A 20,054-nucleotide genomic window follows, 5' to 3' on the forward strand; every position below is an offset into this window, starting at 1 on the left:
TCTTTGTAGGTGAACTTTTTGTATATAAAGTTAATTTCTTCTCCTCCTGTTCTTCAGTTGTAAAGAATGGCTCCTGGAGATTACGCAGATTAGTAGACTATGATTATATTATTTAAAGTATGTATTCTAATGCCTGTTTTACTATGAATTATTACTATTTCCTTATTACATGGAAAGACATGTAAGGTAGTTGTCAACATGGATCCATAAAACTGCATCTTTGTTGGAACCCAGATACATGCTATCAATAGCTACTGCTGATGTATCACCATGCGTTAGATCTTCATGGCTTCCTCTTTACCCAGTTTCACTGCCCTTTGCTTCCTGTACTATCTTTATTCAAAACTCACTGATGACGTCTTTGTTCTAATGACAAATTTTATAACTGAGAGCCATTATAGCAATGTGTCCTCAGTCACACATCTTTTCTCTGCTTAACCTACACTGCTGGAATGATCTCTACTGTCCTCTTTCTGCTAGAGGCAGCTGTTCCATTGGCCAGTAGCAACAACCATTATCCACAACAGTTTTTAATAATTCATGCTCATTCTACTCTTCTGGCTTGCTGCTGGAGTGGGATGGTAATGTGGCGAGGCACTTCTGCCTCTTCAAAAACCTCCTTTTACCACATAAATAACTTAAAGAGCACATCCTTCTCACCAGCAAGTGTTATGGAAGTGACCTTCAGTATATTGTCAATGCAGGTTTGCATCTGTATGACAACACTTGGTATCATTCAGAGTGCACAGAAGATTCAGTGTTTTAATGAAAGTTATTATTTCCTAATTCTGCAGACCATATGGCACCATAAAGCCCACAGCAGAGCAGATATTTTTGAAGCATGACATTAACTTTACTAGGGACATTAACAAAGATGAGTAATGTTATCCTCACTGAAGTATAAATTATGCTAACGTTTTCAAATTCGGATGATTAAGTTTGTATCTAAAATGACCACTTATTTTTCTGCAGTTCTTCGACTTAAAAGTAGTCCACCTGTGCCTGTATCTGAAAGTATCCACACATATTTCCAGAATGCCAATCTAGGCAAACTGATAAAGATAGTTTTATTCTGATTTATTATTCTTCTGATCACGTTCTATTTACTTTCTCCTTTCTGCCTCCACTTGCTTAATGTCATACATTCAAACCAGAAACATTCTCACCATCTTGATGAATGATATAAGCAATGGGGTATATTCTTACTTACCAGTTGCTGTCCTTGGACGCCCCAGGCTGCATACTGTAAAACTGAATCCTCTACTTCTGGAGGGTTTAACTCCCAAACTTCCCTTGAAAAAATGTAAACATTTTTACTTGAACACACTGGGATCACCTTATGTATAGAATCACTGAGAATGTCATCATATTGAAAAAACAACGTGACATACCTTGTGTGTATGTTATAAATCACATACGAAGCTGTATAAGAATAATGAAAAACCTGTGGAAAAAAAAAAGGCAAGCATAAGAATTACAAAAACAAATACTGGATTAAATACAGACTACCACTTTGATAGTTACAGACTTTCAATCCCTGTAAACACTAATATCTTTACTACTGAAAGATTTTACTGAATTAATTATAACCATTAGACTAGAACCAGGGTTTGAATGCTGTATGAAGGAGACACATACTCACCTATTATTTTAACCAGATACTTAACCTGTACAACAACTGTACAGAAAAGGGCTGTGCAGAAAAAGCTGCATTCCTATTTAACAAACCAAAACACAACCAAACAAAAAACCTTAAGAACTTACATTAGGAAAATAAATCACTTTTTGCTGTGCTTCGTCATCGCATTATGGTCAAAATCATTGTACAGGCATTGCAGCTATTTTACTTGAAATGCAGACAGATGCAGTATCCTGTGATACTTTCTGACAACCTGCTATGTACAGCCTGAACAACCTTCTGGGCTATTGCTCACAAAACAGAGCAGAACAGAATAACTAAGAGCTGACAGGGGCTGTGTTTGGCATGGCTTTCCTTAAACATGTTTCAGTCTGATTCTGCAGGAATTTCTTTGAAATTCAAGGAAAGTTTATCTGATTTTTTTTTTTTTTTTTGTATGCAACCTTTTGAGTAAAACAAAGAGCTATTTGCCAGTAAACCTTCCAAATTCATCAGCGACCTCTGGCCTCAGCAACCCAAGGATTCTCTGGACGGGAGAGACAAGCAAATCTAACATACAGTCTTATGCTGCTGTATTTATTTGTTGAAAATTTTGTTTAAGTTGACTGAAATGAACAGGATTGCCATTCAAGTACAAAGTACCAAGGCCTGATGTGTGTGGACCCAGAAGATCCACGGTGGGCAACAGCACAATACAGTGTATACTGTGACATACCACCACATTTGTTAAAATCAAAGCAACCTATTAATGTTCAACATTTAAGAAAACATGTAGTCTATAGTCTATAAATACAGTGAATAACAGACATTTTGCTGTCCTCCAGGCTTGGGTGATTGGTTTTAACTTAGCTCATTTCTCTACCACTATGTCTCGCATTATGAAAATAGCATAATTCCACAGTACTAACTAGTCTTATTATGAATTGAAATTACTTCATGGTCTTGGAATACTAAATATATTTGTGACTCATTATCACTGTACTAAGAGAAACTCTTATTTTTAGTGTAAGCTACTGTCAGACGTAGGGTGACATCCACTAGACTTACTAGAGCTTCACGTCTACAGTTACAGTGTCTCTGCTTGGCATATGATGGACTTATTTTGGACAGTGTCAGGCTAGTTAGATGGAAACAGAGACAGCTGTAAAGCGAAAACCTTGATATAGATATATGTGTTGGGAAATGTTTAGTTTGTATTATCTGCAGCAGGAATCTCAGTATCTCCAAAGAGACAGATGAGGATGACACACAAATAGAGCCACTGGAATTTGCCGCAGTTGCACACGGAGTGGTTTCAGAGGGTCTTATTTTGGCTGGAGGTCATTCCATAACAGAACCATCTGAAACATCCTTCCACTGACTCTGTTTCCATTATTAGTTCCCTGTCAACACACACCAAGAGTTTCGCATGTCCTAAATCCTTTCTGGATGATGCCACAAGGAGCTCACAAAGGTCTGTAAGATTAGTAACTGTACTTTGTGCAACAGCTGGATTTCCCTTCTATAGTTTCCTTTTTGGCAAGAATCACTCCCGTTTTACAAGTCTATGATGATAAACGTAGAAAAGGTTGCTTCAGTACGAAGAATCACACATATATTAATAATTATGCCCCGAACTGTTCATTTTTTTAAATATTACAGCTTTTGATAAAGTGTTTCATCAAGCAAGCTACGAGGTTACTCTGAGAAGTGCTAAGTGTAACAAAAATAGATACAAATTATAATAATATTACGATCACTGTAGGAGGTACAAAGATACCAAGAAGAATATTCTTAGTAATTTGATACTTATTTTATTTCAATATCTATATATCTATTACCATGTCTCTATACTCTATACACATATGTATCTAATGATATACATAGTAGAAGTAGACTACTGGCTTACATACCATCATGTTTAAAGTTCAGTGGGAAAAATTAACTTGGTAACAACACGACTGAGGGACTATCAAGATAGATGTATGCAAGTACTGCTGGTGAGACAATGAGACAAAGCTTTGGCTTCAAAGCTCTTGCTTTCTTTTATAAATATTATAATGCTAGAGGTAAGAGACAGCAGATTAAAGGGACGTAAACGGTTAAATCATGGTGGTTCCCCGCAGGGCACACATTGCCAGAGGCGACCCAGAGGGGCACCTGCCAGCAGCTGTTGAAGGGAACAGGACAGTCTCACACAACCAGCTGCGGTAAAGAGGAATCGGCCCTTGTACTTCGGGGAAAAATGTATCACAGATACTGTGTGAATAGTTGGTAAATGTTTACAACAGAAATATTTTAAAAGTAAATTAGAAGACGGAATATATTCCAACAAGAAATGCTAAGCTAATAAGTCATTTTGACAGATTTAATAGAAAATAAGCAATAACAGGAAGAACACTTTATACTTCCTGTGGAAACTCTCCTCTTGCCTTGTGGTGAAAGGTTAGGTATTAATATCTTTGTGTTAAAAGTATTAATAATTTCAAAAGAGCTCCACAATCAGAGGATATCAACATTACTGTGAAGTCACTTTCAGACAGGATACTGACATTTTTCTCAAATTGCTCATGTTAATTTTATTTCTTAATAGGAACACCATGAATAAATTACAAGTAGGAAGTTTCCTAACTCATCCTGCTTGCAAAAGCCACATACTGAAACACCATAATTATTGAAATTAAAACACACAAATAAAAAAGAGAGTGTAGAAAAACCTTTATTTTTCAAGTCTGGCTTATGTAGTAAGTGTCATATTCCTAGGAAGCTCCTGCAGTTCTGTACCTGTGGAGACTCTTTTTAGGATGTCCACTATTTTGGTAAAGCGTGAGCTTGCATAGAGCCATGTCAGTGGCTGGGACTACACATCTCCTGATCCCCCCCATGTACCATATCTGTTGAAAATATTTCTTGTAGTCCACGCTTTCTAACTAGGGTGGTATCCAAAGACTGAACTAAGGCTAATATTTAAACATGGACAGTAGATTACTCCTGCTGACAAAAAAAAATTACATGCTTAAGCAGTGTGAAACTAAGGAACAGGAAGAAAAGTTGTAGTGAAAAAAGACTCATCTTCTAGGTACAAAGAAGAAAATCAATTAATGAATATGGACACACTGTCTCTAGGAAGTGAAGCAATGCAGAAGAGCAAAGCCTTTTAAAATATTAAATGCATTACAGTAATTTCTGAACTGACACATCCGTGGAGGAAAATGAAAAGAGGAAAATGGCCTGGCATAGTTTCTTTATATAACTATCTATGTTAAGGTGGGACATTGCGAGGATCCTCAGTGCCATGCATGGCATGGATGCTTGCTAGGGTTCAGGCCTTTCTGACAGGTAAATAACTTATTTGTCTGTTTCTATTATGATAAGGTGGAAAATGGTCCCCACAAGGTTAAGTATTGTGAAAATGGCTTTATAGATCAGACAGCATACCTCTCAATAGAATTTATTTAATTTTTCTTTTGCTACAGAATGCAATAGGTAACAACTATTGCATATCGTATATTTCTTCTGAATTTAGTCTTTCATCAACTGAAGACAGGCTTTCATGTGATGCTGCTCTACACTGAAAAGGTAGCTGTATTTGGATACAAAAAAAGTAAAATCACAGAACTATATTACAAAAGACCTAAAGAAAAAAGGTGAAAAAGCTATTACAAGACGAATTGCTCCAGTCAAATCTTATTGAAATAACAATCTATTATTCAGCTAACAGCCAACAATAAAAAAAAAAAACCTCATTGATCAATCATGATCTGAACTTTTAGATGACATATTTTTCTGGGTTTTATATGTCCTTTATTTCCTATGTCTTAAGGAATGTCTTTCTCTTTCTAAAGTTCCTAACAATGAAATACTGTTATGGAACACAGTGCTTAGCCCAGCAAGACATAGGAAAACAATATGTAATATACATTTAGTCAAATACACTCCACTAATTCTGTGGTATACACCAGGAAATAATCAGTTAGCTGTCCTTGGGTAATTTGGAAAACATCCCTCAGCAGAAGAGTGTTTGTGCTAAAAAGCTGCCACTAACACCTCACTATCAGTATTACTACAGGATGATGAGGGTCCTCAGCCCCAGCGAAAAACAGAAGAGATGACATTAGAACCTTGCAGCCCTATCATCACAAAATTATCAAGCATGCCAAACACCTTGACACATCCTTTAACCATTTCCTGTGTTATGAACCAATCATATTTTTTCTTGTGTTTTTTATTCAGAGCAATAACGACACCTCCTTGATACCACAAAGCTTTTGGCAAGGTAGTGAACAGACTGTCCCATATTTTTGTTTTTACCCATGCAAACACCCATACTCTGAACTCATCTCTGCAGTTCTCAGCGCTGTTAAGACTCTGTAAATGCTCCTTTCAGATTCCAGTAAGACTTTTCACAGGGTATAACAGCACTTAGTCTGAGCAAAAATGATAAAAAGTGACAGTATATGAAATATCCTGAAAATTTTAGCCTCTGCAGTAAAACTTCCAGTTATCTCAAATTTTACCGACCAAATGGAGTATATATCTTACACAGAATATTCCTATGGCAGATAACTATCTGTTTGTATTTTACCTAGCAAATAACAAAGTGACTATTTAAAAGCCATGCCCTTTGCATTAATTAATAACAATGCAGTGGAGTATCATTAAATAACTGAAATTGCAGAATATGCCAGCACACCCATCCCACTTATCTCAAACACCTACACAGACTTGCAAAGAGAGGCAGTTTCTCAGATAAGGTTCAAAACTGTACAGATCTTTATGATTCACCATTGCGGTATCAGATCTTTTATGGATTAATTGACACTTCTGATCACATGGGAAACAAAATCTAGTTTAAGAGACTAGTAGACGGAATGAAAAAATATTATATTATCCTATGAATTAAAGGAATTAATCACAATTAAAAATGGAATTATCAACCTTAGCTCTGGGAAGTGTTAACTGCTGCAATATATAGATGTGTCTCAAATAGTATTATTGATACAAAGAGAAATATCAAGAAACTACTTTTATTGCTTCAAAGGCACAAGTCAGTTATTAGGCAGTTCAAAGCTAAGAGAACCTGACCTGGAAAAGGTTTTGTGAGCCTGAGAGCTTATCTATTTTTGCCAGCTACAGTCAGTTGGTCTAATAAAAGATATTACCTCTTCCCACAAATCTTGTCTTATTTATCTCTTCAGGCCATCACATCTATAGCAATAATGTAACTGCAAAAAAACATTCCTGAGGCCACCTGAAAAAAAGGACTACCTAAAACTAAAAATGATCCTTCCTAATTGATAACCTGTATTACAATGTATTTCACAAACTGCACGTGAACCAAGAAATCAAATGACACACAGAAGCAGGGAAATAAACAGGAATACATCTTTCCAAGGACACTCATTCATCCATGGCCCTTCTCACTTTTCAAGGTATTTAGCAATATATGAGTTAAATGGTTCGGCATGTTTTCAAACTGCTTCAGTAGGTGCCAGGCACAGGAGCTGTTGTACACAGCTTGAAGTAAAGCAACACGAGCAGGATTTTTGCCTTCATCCTCTTTTCCACAATTGAATTAAGCATTTGAAGAATTACTGAAAAATCTACTTAAGCTCAAAACCGAACCAAAAGACTTTGCCATGGTAAAGTGATTATACACGGTGCGACAACATACAAATTAAGACCCAAAAGAGGTTGGATGGCTCTATGTTGTATTATGTTGTATGGTAGAGATCTGACTTTTGCTACTTAATTTTCAGCTAGCATGAAATGAGCCAGCCAAAACAAATAATTGTATTATGTATTTTCAGTAAGTCAAGTTACTCTGTATTCAGATTCACTCTATACAAAATCACAGACTATACAAATTATATAAAATTATACAAAGTCTATACATATTAGCTATATAAATTATGTAAATTATTACCTAAATTATTTCTCCTCTAGCTAGTGATATTTTACTCTCAGTTTTGCTCGGTGTACACTGCTGTAATTCAGATTTCCAGCAATGAAAATGACAAAAGACTTTGAGCAGGTCATTAACGTCATATACAAACTCTTTATTCTACTACACATTTACAGAACACCGAATTATTTCAGGCCAGACTTCATCCTTTGTGGTAGTCTGCTGTAAGCAAACGAGTTACAGTGGGAGGGTGTTAAGTCCTTGCCTTTTGTCATCAGTATCCCAAGCAGCAACTTTTTACTCTCCAAAAAAATTGATCAACATTCACATAAAGCTTATAAAAACAGATGAGGAATAGAAGTTTGTTAAGACATGCAACTTTGCTAGGACTGCAGTGCAAAGAGATTGGTATCAGTATCTAATGTGCTGAACCAGAACTTCCACAAAACAATAAAAATGATATATTATTTTCTTTTCTTTGTATTATGAGATGTGTGACACCCCTGGCGGTAAAACTTGTGATAGAGGAAATTAGTGGCAGCATAACTACTGCCAAAGACAAAGTACAGCTGCTGGATGAATCCTCCATCCATTTTGCAATTTAGGTGCTAAATAAATCACTAATGTTAATGTTATGAATAACATTATTAGATGAAATCCACCTTCCTTTAAAATTGCATTATCATTCACTTCAAATGTTCCCCATTTGCCTGTCCAGTCTGACTCCATGTGCTGTTCAGCATAGGAAATGCTTCTAAAGGGGATTTAACAACTAAATGTGGCATAGCCATGTTTGAGTTTTATGTAATTGGCTCACTGAGTGTGTAAAAAGTGACGAGAGCTCTGCAGCATTAACTTCCAAGCCACAGACACATGAAACCACTATATAACACTTATACTACAAATGAAGAGTTTGAATAAAACACACACTGTATCAACAAGGCACTGACTGCATATTTATAAGAAAAATATTGGTTAAAGGTTGGACTTCTGCCATGGCAACAAATACAGTGAAACCTCAGACTGCGTGTTGATACCAAGGCTCAACTCACTTAGGGGTATAAATCAGAAACAGTTCACGCTGTACTTCAGTAAAGTGGTACCTTTTGTTCATGGGAGATGTACTGTTTGGCTGTTATTTGCCTGGTCCTATATTAAGCAAGAACTTAAGCGTATGAGTTAATGACTGATTTCATATGGATTATATCTGGTGTAGAGAAGGACACAGAATTTAACTCCTTCATGAATTATGGATTTGTACCACAATCCAGTAAACTTTTCAGTTTATCTTACCTTTAAACTGCAGTAAACGATAAATTAATTCATAGTTCATACAGGTAGGATGCGCTGCTAAGATCATCATGTCTGACCTACATCTGAAACAGTTTATGGGCTTTCTCATTCTAAACAGTATGATACACAGAGATTCCTAATGTGTTCTTCAATGGGTTTCAGAGTAAACCCTGAGAAACAGCCAACTAGAGTCTGTAATAATGAGATGATGGATTTCCACACATCTTTGAATCCTATAGTTTCTACTGAATTCTAGAAGCAAAAAAAAATAGAGGTAAATTTTACCAGTACAGATGTCTAAATTTCTCTATGTTTTTTTCATAATTTTTGGCATTTATAGGTAGAATATCTTGTTTCTAAAAGCTCTGTATCTATTTGGAAAAAGTTAATCTAAGATAGCTTGATGCATTTGCAGCACTGAAGTTAAATTACAAGTTCATAACTTTGCAAAGCATTGTGTTTATTTGTTTCAATCAACATCCATTACTTGTCATGATTGACAAGAACCACTGCATATCACTGGTACTAATTTATGGTTAGCATTAATGCTTTGGGGTATGAAATATTGCCAGCCATAACAACTATATGCTGCCAAACCAAAATAAATATAAAGGCGAGACATTTCTAGACATGTAATTTATCTGTAAGAAGAAAGGCTGTCAAGCAAGCCTAAACAAAAAGCACCTCTAGAAAATCTGTTGAAGTGTCAACTGTTCCACACATAATTTTTCAATAAGATTAATTATCTCAAGAAAAAGACATTCACTGCGGAATGTTAATTAATGCACAATTAAACTCAGTTCATCTAACCAACAGTAATGTGATACAAAACACAGTTCAGAATAACTGCAGAAACTTTTTCTTCTCCTACATCAAGAGCTGAGATAGACCACCCTATATTTGGATATACAACTCAATCATTTTTGAATATATAATAACTTCAGATGAGTGAATTATTCAAAAAAGAATGTTCTGCATTGCTGCTTCTGAAAGCTTCATATATCACTGTCATTTGAAATTCTATTAGTTACACTATCATGTAAAATATGTTTTTTGAGTCTTGTATGAAGTTACTTATGACAGAAATTTATACGATTTTTTTTCTGGCTTATTCACCTTCAACATTAAAATCAGGTATTACTTCACTGAAATCACTGTTACATGATGGCGACACCAGTAAGTCTTGAGCCACAAGCATAATGTGCACAGTTGTTTTAATTGATACAAATGTACAAGCTACACCATTCTCAAGTGTATGCCCACACTCATATTCAGTATGATCAAAATTTTGACTTTACAAATATTTCAGGATTTATAGAAACTTGGCTTTTCCTGAACTGATTTGCAGACAGCTTCACATGCATCATGCATATTTCGATCTGGACTAGAGTAAGGGGAAACAGAAGATATCAATTTTGACAACACAACCAGAACTTTACCTCCATAGAAATATGAGGCTGGTGAGGGTGCTTGCTTCTGGTCATTGCTCCTAGAGATACCAAATCTGTCTCAGAAAAATATGTATTTAAGTACTTTAATTCTGCCTGATACTTTAAACAGTCTGATCTCTTTACACAGTCCTTCCAGTTTAACCTGAATCCTGTATAAGAGGCATCCCAAGGTTGGGAAAATTGGATTGAGTATCCCCGCACATATTGAAAACTGTTAATTGAAAACACAATATGTTTTAAATCACTGACTCTTGAAGGCAGAGCTGCATCAAGTCTCCTTAGAGTGTTTTGTGACGGCTTAATTTAGTTTGCTCTTTGGGATATCGTGGAATAAAGAATGAAGCCAAGGCTTGGTTTTCTTCTCAGCTTTTCCAGGGTAACATGTTTTTTGCATGTTGTACATACTCAAACAGACTGCTAAAGAGAAAACTGGCAAATGCATAAAAAAATACCACCTTGTTTTGAAGAGACACACTTCAATATCTGGTGATTCCTACAAAAATGTGCATAAGCTGATTCAAGTGAAACGTTACATGCAAAGAAACAGGTAAAAAAAGTTGTTGACAAAATATTTTTAAAAAACACATTCCTAATAAAGTGTCCAGGTTCTGAGCATAGAACTGAAGATGCCCTGAAATGATGAGGCTACAAAAGAAAATCAATGCATACAATGGGACAATTTTCAAGTAAACACTACAGTCTCAATATCTCTTTTTCTTCTCCAGGCACCCTGACTCACTTCAGCAGCAGTAAAAAAACCCCAGATACCGGATGCTCCTCTGCTGTTTGCTTAAAAATGACTTGAGGAGCTGAAAAGATCTGCTGAAGCTGAAGAAAGAACAAGCAATGAGATAAATGGCCTGTGGGTCTGAAGAAATGCAAAGGAAAAATGGAAAAACGGGCTGAGGGGAAGCAGATGGGTGAACCAGTGAGCATGTAAGACAGAAGAAGGAAGACAAAAAGAGAGGGCTAAAAATATAATGATAAGAAAAAAGAGAATAAAAAGAGTGAACAAGTTCAGAACGAAACAGAAAAGAGTCCCTTAAAGGGGTGAAAATGAAGAGAATCAGATCAAAAGAGAACAGGCAGCAGGAAGGGAAAGCAGTCAGCAGACCTGCAGGGTGTTGGCATGGTGGCTGGAAAATACAGGGTCTTGGGACTGACGAAGGAAATCTATGCAGAGCAGACTAGCACGTAGAGCCTTCCTCTTCTGGAGGACAACAGATGTGAATGAAAAATGCAAATGGTATTCTCAGGAATCTGACAGTTCAGTACTTGAATACATGAACTTCCTGCCTTTCTCCACCTTGCTTAGCATCATCACTAACTGCTTTGTGTGGATATGTCACTTGGAAAAGCAGGAATGCAGCAGGTGTTTCATATGTGAAAAGCCACCTTCTCTGTGAGCCTCCCACAGTGATACCAATACAGATTTAATGGTATCTCTGGGTGCTAGTCTCTTCCGGGAATTTTTTGTATGCTACTGGGTTTCTTCTTTTCAATAGTATTTTAATTCCTTATTTAGTCTTTTATAGAGTTTTTGTGAGAAAATGACTTTTTCTTGACTTTGAGTATTTATCTGCCTGTAGGTTGAGCTGCAAGCAGGTTTCCCAGGTACTTTCTGAAATCCACGTGGCTAAACGCTCCTGTACTGCAATCAAACCTTTATGACTCAGGCAGACAATATGGCCAGGACTCTATCTCTCCAAACCATTCCCTAGAAACACTATTTAAACTCTTCAAATGATTTAGATGCTGCAACTTAGATTTCTCTCCTTCTTACATCAGTAGTGTACTGGAGTGTGAAGTCCAGCATTTTCAATAAGTTACACTTATGTTAAGACAGTATGAAAAGAAAAAACTTATCCACAGGAGTAAATTCTAGAAGTATCACTACAGCTAAATTTCATCTTTAGTTTTAAGCTTCCTTTCTGGTCATGCCCTATTCATCTACCTTATCTCTATTAATTCTTTGGTGCTGCTGGTCCTGCTAGCTGGCTTGTATTGTTCCCCTTCTGTTCCACTACCTTGTTACAAAACCGAGCAAAACATCACCTCTGTGGGCAGCTTCCAACAATTGAGCTCACAGCCAGTTATCCACTCCAGCACTTCCCATTAGCCAGCCATGGCGCTGCTTGTAGTCAACTAGGCCTACCTTCACTAATTTTCCCTCATTGTACCATATTTCTGCAGTGGTCTCTGTTGTGGCCGTTTTATGATATTACAGTTCCTTTGACAGGGGTAACATGAAGTAGACTCTTGTAGCAAATAAAAGACCTCTTTATGATGAGGCGATTAAAAGGTCATGATAAGAGAGCTATTCATTTAGCACAAGGGACTACTTCACAGTGATCTCAAAGAAGCTATAACAAAGTGGTGAATAGCTCACACCAAACTCAGCTCTCCATGGAACACCTAATCTGGTGCTGTATTTGCAGACAAATAGAATTAAAAGGTGTGCAGGTGGTTGACTGCCTTCACTGAAACATTAATTTATTGCCTAAGAGCCCAGGCTAACAATCTTTCATGCTCAAATACCCAAAAAAGACTTGTCCTTACTTAAAAAGAACACAAAAATTGGACAATTAAGGGGCACATCTTAATATTTCACTAAAAAAGTGGAGTCAACCATTTGATCTGTTAGGTCTGTCACACTATCCGCGTTCCTCAGAGCATCAGACGAAAGCCTGGTTTAAAACATGATGTGTAACAAAGCTTTGCAAAGATGTGCTTAAAACATTTCTCTGGGACAGTTACATGTGACATAAAGGTCTCTTATACACTATCTACTTCAAGGTATTTCAACTCTGTCTATGTATGTATTTTAAAAGATCTTTCATTCTATCTGTACCAAAGTAACTGCTAACTCTCATTTTGTGGGAATTCACTTATTCAACACTCCTCTGTTCAACGCTGTTGAGAGATGCAAATGCCAGCAGATTTATCTGCTTTCCTGACTGACCTGTTGGCCTAGTCAGAGAAGAGATAGCCAGCCAATTTTTCTTTGATCAAGGAGCCAGGAATGCAGCCAATGCCTCTCCTGAGAAAGATGGGATGGGTTCCTCATGCATAATGTAGATGGGAGATACCCTGCCATGCAATGAGCTACAAGAAGAGAATTGTGAGACAGAACAGATAAAATGTTTGAAAAATATACAAACTTTTTTTGTCTTTGGGTATTTGCTCTGGGACAAAGTTTTCAATTAATGGATTACGTATTACTTGTTAAAATCCAAGGCAGTGCCAACCATCTCCATTTGTATTTGCTTGCACGCTGGATTGAAGCCCTGCCTTAGCATTTTTAAAGCAATGACCTGGGTCAGGCTGACCCTCTTCCTTCAGGCTAAGTATTAATAATTCTATATTACTAGAAAGACACAGGCTTTCCATGAAAGTTACTTGTTCATGGAGATGACCTAAACAGTCAGCAACCCATGAAGATAGGTTGTAACTTCAACAGGTTACTCATGTGGGAGCTTTCTTGCAGTGACAATAATACCAGGGTTCTCTCATGGTCATATCTGACATCATTTTCGATGCTGCTTCTGCATAAAACATATGTGGGGAATAGAATTCTAAACTTGATGAAGATGGATGCATTTAGGTGTCACATGAAGTCCAAGAGATGACAATAAGTCAATGAGATGCAGACTTCTAGCATGATTCTTAAAGACCGCCTTTGGTGCTAATCTGCATCTTTAGGCATTCAAATAGGTACGTAAATCTGACATGTGAGCCCTTGGAAATTGTTACCTTTACACCTTCCACACGCACTGAAGCCATCATAATCAAAACATAAAGAAAACCAAGTGATTTTACATAAGATACCTGATATAAAGTGCTGATATTCCTCTCACATACTCAAGTGAAGCAAATTCCATGATATAACCACTTATCTGACATTTAATTCATCTTCCTTGTAATTCAACAGGTAGAATTAAATGATTAAACCTAAAGTGATTATGTACATAATGAGTAAAAACAGATCAATTTTTTTTTAAATTTCAGAAGTGGTGGTTATAAAAATGTTTAAGCACCTTTAATATGAGGAACTACCTAGTAAAATTCACATTTGTGTCCTTTTAAAAATAATAATGGGACTTTAGTCAAATTAAGCTTCTTAGATTTCCAAGTAAGGAGCTGCTATTCTATTACAATGCACTGGCCAGATTCTCAGTTGCTGAACTGTTTTCCTAACTGGAGTCTATTTTGAACACCTACATCCCCTTTTAAAATGTTAGATTTTGTTGGGGTTTTTTTTAAATGTGTTTCATTTGTCATAAGAGATAAACAATAGGTCATATAGTCAAGAAGGAAAACAGCCTTTTCTGTTTGGCCTGTGCCTTGACCATCAAGTTCCATGAAAATTTCTCATCCCTTACAGAAATTTATAATCATTTTAGCAAAGTCACTACAGAATCTCTGTTACTAATAATGGTGAAACAGTTTAAAAGGCTCTTACGTGGCTCTTTTTAATTTTATTTTACTTATAATATCTATATATTCAATATGGAATCTGAGAGTAAAAAAAAAAAAAATACTTCTTTCAAAGATAAGAACCACGTGTCTGATTAATACAAGCAGCAAAGCTTCGTACCTGGCAAGGAGGCACAGGATTCACAGTAAATCCACCCTCTTTCAGGGCGCAGATTTATTCTCCATCTGGTTCACCTGAGACTGAGCAGTGTAATTGGTTCAGCACTCTCTCAAAGTCTGGATCTTTTCTGATTTAATTCAATAACAAAATTTCATGGTCCTCAGTAGTACAGAGCCCAGCTATCCTCACAGACATAAAGAGCCATTTTGGGCATCTATTTCACATGTAGACCTCAGCTTACCATCAAATAAATAAATGTCTCATAAGAGTCTGCAAAGTGACCTTACTATGCACCATTCTCATTCCAGCTAATATTAAATGAGCACAGGTATATATGGATTACATGTGAGTGCTTTGGGAATAAGATTAAATGTGACCCTGAGAATTAGTACTTGTCAAAAAGTTGATCATTCCTTCTTCTCTCTTTCAATATTAAGAATGATAATCAGTAAGAGCAGCTGAGCAGTGAGCCCTACAAGCACAGCACTACCAACGTAATACAACACACATACAGCTTTCTGTAGTCTACTGCTGGTTTATATATGGGTGCAATATATATGATTAATTGCATTTTCATTTAATGGGTTAGGAATTTATAAGAGTCTATTAAGAACTTTATTCTTTATTAGATATGTCTTCTTTTCTCTCTCTCTGTTTTTTTTTTGGTTGTTCAAATAAGGTCAGTGGTACCTGACAGCTGAGATATATATATACATAACCAAATTCTACTGAGTTCTTTCTGTTAGCAGACACTTCTCTGTCAGTACTTAGGAAGCAGATAAAGTTAGTCAGGCAGCTAATGATCTACTTTGATAGAGGAAATTTTAACTATCTCATCATCCATTCCAGTTATTAACTGATGGGGCTTCCTACAGAAGACTGCTTTCTTTACATATGTATCATTCTGGAAGAACTGATCTAACAGGACTCACACCCAGGAGCCTATTACTATTTTTATGTAGGAGAACCTGCATTTTCCAGTATTCCCAAGCAGACCCTTTTAAATTTCCATTTGCATTTCTGGCATAGTTCCTACTGCAATGAATCTCTATTAGACCACCATTAGCTGTAAAATGTAACACTAAAATTCTCTAGTCTTCCCATTGTGGCCACTGCAGCTAATCTGACCACAGAGCTTCTCAAGCAATTACCCTTCTGGTGATTGTAACTCTGAAATAAAAGGATGAGATAACGGCATTGTAACGCTTTTTACAGCAAGACTGTATCTAGCAAGGCTCTCCACTTCATTCCATACTATTAATAATAATAACACATTCGCTTCTTTAACATCTTCTCAAAGATTTTTATCACATGGCAAAAAATTGCATTATATTCCATAAATACATTTTAAGAAATGAAGTGGTTTGGAGTGTAGAGTGCTCTGTCCACAGTGTTTTAGCAGTACAAGTTATCATTAACTTTCTAGCACTGACAGATGATTCCTTGTTTGACTAAATCAGTCTGCAATTAGTCCTGAGTACTAAATTGCTGTGTGCAAACTGACAAAAACATCTTTTTTGAAAAAAAAAAAATAAAATGCCTGGAACTTGATATTCTTCAGTGGAGTTTTTACACATAACTTACTTTTACTTTAACTAAATATTTGCCAGTAATACAAAAATAAGAGCCAACTAAACCAAACTTTTCATAATTCACAAATACAAATGTTCTATCAATATAGCAAATTATGTTACTTTTCAGTAGGACAGACACCAATAAATTTAGGAACAGTTGTTACAGAATATTTATTTTAAATTCAGTTTTCCACTGATATCAGAAGGCAAATAGTGCTTCCTTTATGATCTTCTGAATTACTTCTTTTAGTAATCTTTTAATTCCTCCTATTTACCTAATCCTGGAATCACAGAATAGGTTGGGTTGGAAAGGACCTTCAAAGGTCATCTAGTCTAAGCCCCTTCTTCCCAATCATGTGGTTTTCTCCATGCTGCATCAGATTTGGCTTAATACGTATTTCTCTAATATATTATTGCAAGAAGAGAGCTTGGTGTAGTAAATAAACTGGAATCTGACAACCCTGTCTATTAATGCAGAAGAGCTGATTAACATTCCGATCATACTTAATGCAACTTAAGCAGGTCTTGCAATCAATAGGAAAGGGGAATTTGTTGAGTCTCAAAGATGTGCATAAATAGACTTTTCTGTTATTGGATTATCCTCTGCACTGAAACAGGGTGAGCAGGGGACTGTAATACTAAGCAGTATGAGATTAAGTATCCAAAATACCAATGCTTGATGCAAAAATGGTAGGAAAATCTGACTGAAAACCAGCCATAGTTTCACCTCAAGACAGAATGAGCTGGCCCTAAAGCATAAAGAAGATATTGCTTTAACGAGGTTATAGGAAGTGTCCAAAGGTGGAAACTCTGCAAGCTTTCCAATAAATTTATTTCAGTTTTTAACTGGTTTTAAACTGAAGGTTTCTCTTCATTCCAACCTAAATTTCCTTGTCTACATGTTAATCCTATTACTGCTTCAACCATAAGAGCATATAAAAGAAAAAAGTTTATCATCTCGCAACTCAGGAACCTTTCACGTATTTCACTGAATCACACAGAATCACAGAATGTTAGGAACTGGAAGGGACCTCTAAAGCTCACCCAGTCCAATCCCCCACTGGAGCAGGAACACCCAGATGAGGTTACACAGGAAGGTGTCCAGGCAGGTCTTGAATGTCTCCAGAGAAGGAGACTCCACAACCTCCCTGGGCAGCCTGTTCCAGTGTCTGTCACCCTCACTGAGAAGCAGTTTCTTCTTCTATTTGAAGACTTACATCCCCAGTCTTCTCTTGTTGGGGCTAAGGAAATCAAATTATTTCTTAACGTAAATAAAGTTTTCAAGACTTCATATGTCCTACAGAAAACACATGCTTAAACTTTTTTTTTTTCCTTAAACACTAGGGTATTTTTGTGTGTTCAATTTGTGACCTGCCTCATATCTTCTTCTACAATACTACTGTCTATAATACACTGTCTATTGTGTATTTGTTTACTAGATTTATTCCCAATTAAGTGTAAGATCTTGCCTTTGTGGCTATTGCATTATAACCTACATATTCAAATCACTTCCCCAATTTGTTTGTATAGCTTTCAATTCTAACCTTGTCCTGGAGGCTGCTGGTAACCCAGTTTGATATAATCTGCAGATTTAAAGTAATTTACTCCCTGTTCTATTATCCAAATCATTAAGGAAAATGTTGGTATCTGGTCTCTGGCCAGAGCCCTATGAACCATAAATCCATCTTTTTTGACAGTGAACCATTTACTTGCCAGCATCCACTCCAAATATAAACTGCAATCTGCTTTTAGTGGTCCCATTTAAGCCATGTTTCCTCAGGTCTCTGATGGAAACGCGATGGCTGCTCCTTATCTGCTCAGCAGGCTTTTTGCACAATTACAGAGACAAATTAGACTGATTTGTTAAGGTCTGAACTTTACAGATGGATGTTGGCAGTTTCTCACTGCCTTGTTAACTCCTAGGCACTTTCAAGCACTTTATAACTTTAACTCCTCCCCCAAAATCAATCTTCCTCTGTTTCTCCACCAAAATTCCCCAGAACCTCCCATTTGGCCTCTTTTGGGGAAAGACCACTGTTTGCCCTTTTCAGTTTTATGGATCTCTTCTATCTTCCACGTGTCTTCACAGATAACAAATAATCACTGTTATATTACCTCAGTTACTTCCCTACAGCAATTTTATCAGGGCCAGGAGAGCAATTCTAGCCTTTTATTTCACTATCTTAAGCTAAGTTCTTACCCATTTGTTCCTGACATTAAATGTGTTAAACTATCAGGTCACGAATAAACTCGCCCTTCAACAGTGGGGCAAAAGAGACAATCAACACTTCAGCCTTCACAGTTATTAGCAGTTCCCCCTCTCTCTGAGAAACAGATTGACTTTTTCCTCAATTTTCCTTTGACTATTGTTGAAGTACTTTCTAATGACTCTTTACCTTCACTCGATTGTCCCAGGGGGACTTCCCATATGCTACATCTTCTGCGTCCTGGCTGTGCCATAACTACACACCGGCACAAAACCCAAGTGAATGACAACTCTGACTACTCCCTCGTTCCTCCTCCTCCTCTCTTGTACTTTCACCGTGCACTGCAGGAGAGCCGGTCATGGTGCCTAGTGAGGTGCTCTCCTGAGCATCCTCTACACTGCCCAAAGGACAGTGTAATTCATATACAGTGTAATTCATATACAGCTTTCTCATCCCCAGTATTCGACTGATTTTCTCTACTTGTTCCCATTATTCTATTTCTGTACAAAGTTTGGTGTAAGTCATTTGTTACTTTGGGACATACATTTTCTCCAGGCATCCCACAAATCCCATGAAAGAACAAACAAAGAAGATGATATATGAAAAAGGAAACAGCCTGATTTCCAGCTACTGCTCCAACAAAGTGCAAAGAAAAGAACAAGGGGAGAAAAAGAATCAGCTGTTGCTTCACAACTACAGACCAGCCAGGCAGCTTATAGCAACTATGCTGCATGTGCTGTGGCTCAGTTAAGCATCTGTGCATCAAGATTCAGAGGAAATTAAATATTGAATTGCATTATGTGGTCATTTTTTTTTTTAATTTCAGCTGGAATCCTATGTAAATACAGGATGCTTTTTTCAGTATCATTTAAGAGCCAGCTGTAAAATACAACTCTGATTTGTAAAGTGGATCACAGGGAAAATTTAGGCTGCAGCCCAATATTTCAGCCCTAGGGGAAAAAGAATCACTGGAAGAAACTCAGATATTGACTACTCCTAGAGGCATCCTTTTTGCATTAAAATTCCTCACACATGGCGGGGGGGGGGGGAATCAGTTTTGAAACAGGTGCTAAATTGCTGTGCTATCACACATAAAATACAGCTGATATCCCCAAGAGGTGAACTCTTTGCTCCCCTCTGTTGAATGCCCTCAGACCATCATTCACTGCACCCAAACAGGCCAAGCCCCAGCAATCACCGCTGCCCTTCCAAACGCTGCTGAAGAAGGTGGTGGCCATGGCGCTCAACCCACCAGCTGCCACGAGCACCTGGGTGCCCAGGAAGGGGAGTTTTCTCTGTCTCCAGCAGACACTCTCTCCCTGCCCGCTGAGATGTGAAGATGCTCTGCACCAGAGACCTGCCCACCCTGGAGACCACTGCTCACACAACAAGCGGACAAGGGCTTCAAG

At 37.1% G+C, this 20,054-nt stretch overlaps 1 protein-coding gene across 1 annotated transcript in view; it reads right to left on the reverse strand.

Moving 5' to 3' along the window:
- Positions 1-20,054, reverse strand: part of DPP10 (dipeptidyl peptidase like 10) — a gene marked incomplete at its 5' end in the record, with an annotated part of 220,898 nt that overhangs the window by 72,785 nt on the left and 128,059 nt on the right. Inside the window, 2 exons of the mRNA XM_082055996.1 lie at positions 1,211-1,292; positions 1,392-1,444. Coding sequence (XP_081912122.1) covers positions 1,211-1,292; positions 1,392-1,444 — 135 coding nt within the window. The remainder of the gene's footprint in view (positions 1-1,210; positions 1,293-1,391; positions 1,445-20,054) is intronic.

Source organism: Streptopelia decaocto, assembly GCF_964273445.1.
Source record: "Streptopelia decaocto genome assembly, chromosome: 6".
Classification (NCBI taxonomy): domain Eukaryota; kingdom Metazoa; phylum Chordata; class Aves; order Columbiformes; family Columbidae; genus Streptopelia; species Streptopelia decaocto.